Source organism: Atta cephalotes (genome assembly GCF_000143395.1).
Source record: "Atta cephalotes unplaced genomic scaffold scaffold00079, whole genome shotgun sequence".
NCBI lineage: Eukaryota > Metazoa > Arthropoda > Insecta > Hymenoptera > Formicidae > Atta > Atta cephalotes.
The window spans coordinates 523,738-532,822 of NW_012130143.1; the positions used below are offsets into that span (position 1 = coordinate 523,738).

General features: G+C 31.2%; 3 protein-coding genes across 3 annotated transcripts in view; 1 reads left to right on the forward strand and 2 right to left on the reverse strand.

Annotated features, from left to right (window-relative positions):
- Positions 1 to 370: 370 nt before the first annotated feature.
- On the reverse strand, positions 371 to 1,158 carry LOC105624475 (DNA-directed RNA polymerase II 16 kDa polypeptide). The gene is made up of 3 exons (XM_012205834.1): positions 1,147 to 1,158; positions 739 to 938; positions 371 to 545 (listed from the first exon to the last, which is right to left on the reverse strand). The coding sequence occupies exons 1-3, from the start codon at positions 1,156 to 1,158 to the stop codon at positions 371 to 373; spliced, it is 387 nt and encodes a 128-aa protein (XP_012061224.1).
- A 37-nt stretch (positions 1,159 to 1,195) lies between these two features.
- On the reverse strand, positions 1,196 to 3,056 carry LOC105624448 (transcriptional adapter 2-alpha). The gene is made up of 2 exons (XM_012205809.1): positions 2,993 to 3,056; positions 1,196 to 2,571 (listed from the first exon to the last, which is right to left on the reverse strand). The coding sequence occupies exons 1-2, from the start codon at positions 3,054 to 3,056 to the stop codon at positions 1,196 to 1,198; spliced, it is 1,440 nt and encodes a 479-aa protein (XP_012061199.1).
- Positions 3,057 to 6,803: 3,747 nt separating this feature from the next.
- LOC105624449 (membrane metallo-endopeptidase-like 1) overlaps positions 6,804 to 9,085 on the forward strand; it is a 35,571-nt gene continuing 33,289 nt past the window's right edge. Inside the window, exon 1 of the mRNA XM_012205810.1 lies at positions 6,804 to 6,952. Coding sequence (XP_012061200.1) covers positions 6,804 to 6,952 — 149 coding nt within the window. The remainder of the gene's footprint in view (positions 6,953 to 9,085) is intronic.

Below are 9,085 nucleotides of genomic sequence, written 5' to 3' on the forward strand. Positions count from 1 at the left end.
AAGATTTTTAAAAGATGATGACTGAATTAGGATTAACACAACTTATAATGACAAATTTTATTTAATTTATGGAATACTGCCTTTTTCAAATAATAATTATAATATAAATCGACAATTATGATTTAATTAATCGTAATAATTGGATCGCAGAATTTTAATAGAATTTAATTATAATAAATATTGATAAAATGCGTTAAAATAACAATTAATGAAATCTTGTTGGTGCCTACAGCAATATATGAATATATTAATATAATGTATTTTCAGCAAAATCCATGTTAAAATTATTTTGCTCCGTATTAGAGATATTCGTATTTATATTTTTGGAAGAAATTGCAAAGGAAAATGAGAAGGATATATAAAGTTTATTTTAATATTGTAATGATCTTTTTGTTTGTATATCATCCAATATCGTTCTGAGTTCTTCGTCTTCTAGGCGTCCTTCGAGACTCGGAATGAGAGCTTTCGCCTCCTCTGGAGTTTCAGGACACAAATTGGCTAACGAAGCAATTTCGAATTTGTGTAGCTTCTTTTGCATTAACAAACTGCAATAGTGTAAAATATTATATTTCACATTGTATTTAATTTATTTGTACATTTCATTTTGTGTGTGTGTGTGTGTGTGTGCGCGCGCGCGCGCGCGCGTGTGTAACATATTACAAGCATTTTACATTTTAACATTTTATTTAAAATGATTTACGTATATTAATAAATTCATTATCTATATTAATAATCTACCTTCTAACAGCTGCAATTGTCTCTTTATTTTTTAACTTTCCGAATCGGTTGGTGTATGTTAAGCTCTTCATGAAAACTTCAGAAAATTCTTGTTCTTCTTCTGCTGATTCATTTTGAGCTTTTCTATGCTCAAGAAGCATATAAACTTCTGATATCAACAATGTCTCTGCATTTTCAAATTCTGCGAAGGAATTTATTGCCTTCGTTATTTGAATAATAAATTTATAAAAAATCTTAATAAAAATGGGAGGATAAAAGAAAAGAGGATTTGCAATCTATTTCACAAACTTTTTTTAAATATAGAAATTCATTTACTAGAAATCGACATTATCTAATAATTATTTTTTCTATAAATACCGAATTTCCATTAAAAATATAACTTAATTTGTACTATCACAATATTAATACTATATTTCGCATACTATATTTCTACACCGTGTCAACTACTTTAAAATAGTCACTGAGCTGGCTTATTTACATGTCCCTTTTCCACCAAAAAGTCATATATCTTTCGCGTTTTATTCACGTCGATTTTTAAGAGAATACGGGCCTGGGCTAATCTAAGATAACCATTTTTTTTACTTTCCGTTATCAAGAGATGTTTAAAGTCTAAATAATTGGCGGGCATGACTCTCACGACGGAGCAAAGCTCTTTCTCGTCGGCGCTCAGTTTTTCGTATCCCGGTAAACCTTTTATAGCGAGAGGCGGCGCGGTTTTGCGTTGTGTGTTTCCGAGAATCGGACTGTTACAGTTAACAACATTATCAGGTAATACATTTCTCCAGTTGTATTCCGGATTGTTTAGATACAGCTTTCTTTCCCTCTCATATTCCTGCCTCAATTTACTTAATTTCTGGAACATGGATACGCTATGAAAGTGCTTGAGTCCATTTTGCCTGAATTCTAATAACCTGTTGATATGATTCTTTAACTCGCCAACGCGGTGAAGACCTTCCATGAAAAAATCAAATTTTATCCCATCTATGAGTTGCATGAATATCAGCAATCTCTCTGCGAGTGGCCTCGTTATTGTATTCTCGTATCTCTGTATCGAGGATATAACTTTGCGTAATGCGATTAGTCCGTGTTGGCGAATAATTCTATGTCTTCTCTTGCGCTCCTTTAATCTGTTGTTGTATGCCTGCACCATTGCCGCTTGCAAAGCTTGTCCTAATTCGTATGTGTCATCGTCCAGTTGAAAGTCGTCGAATTCAAGCTCGGATATCAATGATTCTGCATGATTATCGAAATTCACCTCGAAATCGGATCTAGCCGCGTTATAACCTGCCAACAGTCTGCTGTTGCTCGTGTTTGAAGCGAATCTGGGTGGTTCTTCCAGGTCTTGCAACTTGTGCATGTAAGGTATCGGTTCGCAACCAAATAAGCTGGTTCTATTTTCCTCAATTTTCGGTAGATCCGGCAGAGTTTGATTGTCTATGTAATGCTGCAAATAATGCATTTTGCACTCAGTGGCAGACTTTCTATGCATCCTACGTCCCACATCTATCCAATTTCCAAAACCACATTGTTGCAGAACATGTAGTAACTCGAGTTCTTGCTTGGCAGTCCAATTGCTACCCTCAATTAGAGGAAATTCATTCTTTATAATAACATAGTCGTGATCATTCTTGTGTTCGTCGATCTCGCAGCCTTTGGCAAAGCACAGTGGACATATCTCGACATTGGTACACATGGCGCAACGAATATATGGTTCCACTAGGTTAGACCTGCACACGCGGCATATTGGATCTGAGGCAAGAATTTTGTCCTTCAAGACTGACACCTCAAGTTCTACGTCATTTTCAGATTTGTCTGTTGGACTCAATAAACAGTCTGAAAGAGGAAAATTGTTACCTTAGACTTGACCGCTCGGATGTGCAGGCATTTTATAGTAATGTTAACGTAAAAAGCGAATATACTCTATAGAATTGTTTGAAATTGCGTGTGCTTAAGCTTCATAACATGAGTGAAGATTTAAAATTTACATTAACGTGTTAACACTGCTGTTGTTTACATAGCAGCAAACTGTATTTGCACACTTGTTCCGTTTCTTCTTTTTAGTAGATAAATATCAGCAGAGTTAAAATATAAAACAGCCGATTAGATTTACGTTCTTTATTGTAAGCTCGTGCAATTTCAAAGTCCTCGCTATTAACATCTACTGTCAATGTTTAATATCAATAAGTATCAATAAAGTGAGGTTAGCTATAGCGTTCCTACTAGTTCGTCAGTAACGGTTAGGAAATAAATGTACCTTTCGGGAATTGCAGATCCGCTGCATCCTCCTCTGTCATATCCGTGAGATTAGGATTAGCCATGTTGACTAATTTTTACTGAATATGTCTCTTATTCGTCCTCAGTTCTATTGCTCGTGGCCGAGCGTGGTGACTTCTCTCATACGTCTGTGCACGCTGGTATGCACACAATCATAGAGTACGATTGTGACGTACAAGCAGCACACGAACGAAACTGCTAAATGAACGAGACTATGCCAGAGATCCCGGGTTCAATCCCAGGCAGAACTGAAAAATGTTTTCGAACGCTCGTAGATCCTCTCGGAAGGCAATGGCAAACTAAGAAGTATCCTTGCCAAGAGCAACTATTCTTATATCTTTTGTTCACTTTATAGTAAAAACACACGTTGGCGTTCAACGATTATGCTTCATTCATCTCGATTTGTCCTCCCTCTACGTATGCCCAAGGACGCGCGTAAATCACGTGACACGTCTGCACTCGTCATGTTCACTCGGTGTGTTCCACTTGGAGGAGAGAAGTGCTTAGTGGCGCAATCAGGTGACAGAATAGCAAACGTTTCCACAAAATTTTAGACCAACCGGTATAAAAGTTTTTCATTATTTTTTTTTATATTTTATGTATATTTTATTGAGAAAACATTTCTCATAGCCTCTTTTTTTATTATTTAGATTCAGATGAAAAAATTCGTTTAATTTAATAAAACAAGAAAATTATTACGTAAAATTTATTTATTTGTTAGCATCTTGTTTCATTATTTTTTATGTAGACAAAATCATTTTATAATACGTGAACTTTGAAAGAAATAAGATTTTATTTAAAAATAACACTTGCAAAAACGTCCGTAATTTTTCGTTTTTCAATAAGCTAAATATTTACAGTATATAATCAATTTATAGTTTGATATATTAAATTTAATTAATATACGTCATGATATAATTATATCATGTCAAAAGCATTAAAATGCATGCAAAACATGTATTCTTGTATGCTGATAGAATAATAAAAGAGACTAACAACTGAGAGTTCAGCAGGTACTATTATTTCGTAATCGTTTAAATAGCACATTCTATAATAACTCTGTAACATGTAGAATGTAGACATTATACTAAATGCGTCCTAACAACAATAAACCGGGCGTCGCTTGAAAATGCGGGATAATTAAGGTCAAACGTAGAGCGATAACATCGGAATATCTAATCGAGAGAATCCGCGTTGAAATCATTAGTATGCACATTTGTCACCATTCAATGAGAAACAATGAACGTGAGACCATGAATAAAACCGTTTGCACTGTTGTCAGTGAAGAGAAATCATTTTCAAAATGCATATTTTGTTTGTATTTTGCACGATATTTTTTAACTTTTCCTTAAAGATAAATACGTTCGAAAAAAATATGATTAAATCAACCATCGACTCAAAAGAAAAACATATTTATATTAAATAATAAGAATAATAAGAACGAATTCGCTTATAATATCCTAATGGCACAATTATTAGCACAAATGGCACAATATTAACCACTGGCCAAATATTAGCCCAATATTAACCCAATATATCCTCAATGTTTAATTAATGTATCAATAAATTGCTATTAAGGTATTAAATAATAAATAATATGCACGCGAACATACAAATAAAATGAATAAAAATATTTCTACATAATTATCTTTTCTCTATATGACTCATTAATAAAAATGAAGCTTTATAGTAAGAAAGAAAAATTGTAATTAGCAGTATATAAATTTTGTATACTGTTGCTGCGAATATTTATGCATTAAATTTTGCTGTTGTTAAAATAATTCTTGCGTCGTGCACTACTTGGCACGAAAAGCGAAATGAATTTTTAATTAAAAAATTATATTACTTTCTGTATCTGTACAGATGCTTGAATAATACTTTTTAAATATCTGCTGTATATAATTTTTTTATTCGTTACATTTATTTAAACATTCACAGTAGTAAGACATTTGAATCAGATATGCAGTTAAATATATACGGGAAAAAATAGAGAGTTAACGCAGTTAACGCGGTGCGTAGAATTTTATTATTTATTCCGAACTAAAGTGTAAACGTTTTCGACCAACGATTTCGGTCCTTGTTAATGCAAATTATAATATCACATGAATAAAAATCTATTCCTAATACATAATATACTTCCTAATACATATTATAATATCACAATCTAAATATTCTAGAGATAAGATAGTCACATATTAACAGCGCATAAAAGCTTGTAAAATGATCATCTTGTTACCACAAAAATTTGATTTGCAAAAAGGTTCCAGAATTAAGGTGTTATATGACAGTGCAATCAATTGTTTGATAAACCAATGTATAAACGCCAGTCATTTTCCGTAGAATTATTGTAACGTCAAACGTATCATCAACCATGGTTGGATGAACCATTGTGTTATTAATAATTATTATGAAAATAATGTGGAGAAAATTTAATACGACTGTGTCAGTTGAGAATTATTCGCAATAATTTTCACTCCATATTAATTTTCATATAATTCTTAACTGACACAGCATTAAATTTTCTCCGCATTATTTTCATAATAATTATTAACAACACAATAGTTCCAATCGATGATATATCGTTTACAATAATTCCACGAAAAATGACTGGTTTTATATATTGGTTTATCAAACAATTAATCACTGTCATATAACATCTTTATTCCGGACCTCTCTTTGGAACTCAAATTTGTGATAACAATATGATCATTTTACAAGCTATTATGCGCTTAATATATGACTATATATATATATATATATTTAAATTGCGATAATTATATTATGTATTAGGAACAGGTTTTTATTTATATAATTTGCATTGAAAAAAGCGAAATCCTTTCCGTTGGTCGAAATGTTTGCATTTTAGTTCGGAATAAATAATAAAATTTCACGCACCGTTAATCGCGTTGACTCTCTACTGGCTACTTTCTTCCCTTTTTTATTAAATTTATCTTCAGATATTTATATCTGATTATATCTATTATATCTAGCCGTATTTATATCTTTATTTAAGTATACATAAGTATATACGTAACAATAACATCACATATTAGCCAACTATGCGCACATATTAACCAACATTTTGTGAAAGTATCGGGTAAAACATGTTTTAAACTTGCTAATTAACAGCTTTCTATATCGAAAATGTGTCGTTAATAATAATAATGGTGATCAATTTTTTTAGAAGATAAAATGTCTTCCCCAATCACTTTTACATCGCTGAAGCAATTATACAAATATAAACCTTTTTATGTTTTCTCTTTACTTTTAATATAATTTCCTAAAAATTTAAAGAGTGTTTCTTCACAATTTTATTCAACTCTGATTGTGAGTAAAACAATAACTCATGTTTTTTAAAAGCATGCAAAATTAATATTATAATTGAGAATAAATTAACTGAATTTAAATTAATTTTTAGGAGATTTTTAGGATAAAAGAAATTAATTGTATCGTTCGAACACACAACACATTCGTCCGGGATATCCTGTATATATGTACATTTAGAACGCGAGGAATAATGTTTATCTTTTGCTTTCTATGTCTCACATGCGCCCTACGAATGTCTCCCGAACCGCACCATCCTTCACGCGTCGCGTGTCCTGGAAACAATAGAAACTCGCGCTATACACGAGGGAAGTTTGCTCCGTGTAGTTCTGTCGTGCGAGGCGTGCGAGCGTGCATTAATACGCGAAAAGCTCGTCGCTCGGTCGCGATTGCGAGAAGTGTCGACGAGTGTTACGCGCGAGAAGTTGATTTCCGCGTATTCGACGGGATACGCGATCTGCTTAAAAATGGAAACAACGAATGATATCGTCGAACCGGATTTCTCGAATGCAAAGACGCTGCATGTCCGCGAGCTGATAGACAGGAAGGACGAGGACGTCCGGTCGGCACGCAATAGCATTTTCGATACTGTTTATGGAGTAACTACCATTAAAGGGTAAGATATCGTTTGACTTGTCAAAAAAATTGTAGGAGAAGTTAGAAAATTATTCGGCAAAGCTCGAGGAGCTTTTTGCAGCTTAACTATTAATCCTTTATCGATCGCGATGTATTTATAAAATAAGATATAAAAAGCATAAAATAAAATCGATTTTTTTTAATATTGAATAACAGACAAAACCTACATCTATACTTATCTTTAATTTGTTTTATCAAAAAGATAAAAATAAAAACCAAAATATTGCGATGCATAATATTTTCTGTTCATCTGATTTTATTCTTTGGTATCTTTAACATAATAACAAATATATTAATTATTTATATTATTATTTTTTTTTTTACAAATTTTCACATTTTGAGAAGAAATTACGTATGATTTTAATAAATCAAGATAATAAAATTATTGCAAAGATATAGTGATTCATTTTTTCTTAATTTTTATTAAAATCAATCAATTTTTCTCGTTTTAAAATATTAAAAAAGTCATGATAAATTATATATTTCCCGTAACAATTAAATTTTGTCGTAAATAATAATTACTCAATATGTTGCTATAGCATGTCATATCGTTATTTTCGATTATAAAAAGATAAATTTGATTCTTTAAATAAATATTAATTGCGATAATTATTCAATTATTGTGAAATTAATTTTAAATACATTTAACAGAATTTTCGGCTAATATTTATTTTATAGCAATGCTGTCCAAGATTTATAATTCTGGACATTGGCTTAATATATATCTATATAGGTGTTTACGCCTATTATCTTCCTTTTTCTATTTCTATTTAAAAAAAGAAGATAATAAGACATACATACACTTCAAATTAATGCCTAGAATTACAAAACTTACATCATTATTTTATAATATATATTTCATACGATGATGAAATATTCAAATTATGAAATTCAACTACCATATTTTGTACGATGATATAGCTTATATTATTTACATACACGCGGTTATCTCAAAGTCATCGCGCAACGAAACTCAAGTACTGTATTGATAATTCGATTTTATTGCGCAGGAAAACGCAAGCCATTGAAGGATTAATAACAATAATAAAACAGTTTTCGAAATATATAATGATCGAATGATAAATCATTCTCTTAAATTTTAATAAACTTTATAAGAAACATCTCAATTAACAATATCCTCAGTTAACAGTAAAATTAAATCTCTAAAGAATCAACGTAACGAATAAAATGCATGAAGGCTATTGTTCTTTATGTTTTATGAAATGTAATTTATAAAAGAAGTTAGTTACATCTTATGTGATTAATATTTAAAACGTCAGCAAATAATTAATGTTATATCATCATAAATTACATCCAAACATAGTCGGTGTGCCGATGAGAAAAAAATTTTAATGCAGTTTTAACAAAATTTTATCTTCTTAAATACAAACATTAATCAATCAATCTGACAACTCGATTATATAGAATGATCTATTCTTATTGGTATAACTGAAAAATGATAATACTACATAAAAAATAAATCATATGTACAGAATAATGAAGAAACTTATGTTTTTACATTTTATATTTCTCTCCTTATCATCCACAGTTACAAACCACTCTGTATAAGATATAAATAATTGCAAAGCTTTTACTGAAAATCTCAATAATTTTCTTAACCAAATTCTAAGATGTCGATTAATAACAGCATCGAATTAATATATAAATAACCAAGTTACATCTGTACGTAATTAATTACTTATTTACACTTATGACATTTTATTATTTTGTCGAAGCTTAAAATTCATCATATCAACTTAGCTAATAGACTTTTATTGTCTGCGTGAATTCAAACTGATGATTTCATAAAAATAGTTACAACGACGTCATTTGTACTATCGATAGTAACTGTCAAATGCATCTTAAAATCAGTCATAACGTGACATTTAGCTTACAATTAGAGATTTTGCAAAAGAAATCGATGGACCTGGCAAACACATCAAGTTTGAAAAACTTCTTCATCTTTGCTCAAGCATTAAGAAATGACTTTTCAGTCTCTCTCTCTCTCTCTCTCTCTCTCTCTCCTCCCCTCCCTCCCTCCCTCCCTCCCTCCCTCCTCCTCTCTCTCTACTACTACGTTCTAACGTTACTACTACTACTATTACTATTACTA

Bases quoted from the DNA above. Each gene is read 5' to 3' on its own strand.
- LOC105624475 (XM_012205834.1), bottom strand. The intron at 546-738 runs GTAGATTATTAA...ACACTATTGCAG, and splicing joins ACAATTGCAGCTGTTAGAAG to TTTGTTAATGCAAAAGAAGC.
- LOC105624448 (XM_012205809.1), bottom strand. From the start codon at position 3,056: ATGGCTAATCCTAATCTCACGGATATGACAGAGGAGGATGCAGCGGAT. The intron at 2,572-2,992 runs GTACATTTATTT...TTCCTCTTTCAG, and splicing joins GGATCTGCAATTCCCGAAAG to ACTGTTTATTGAGTCCAACA.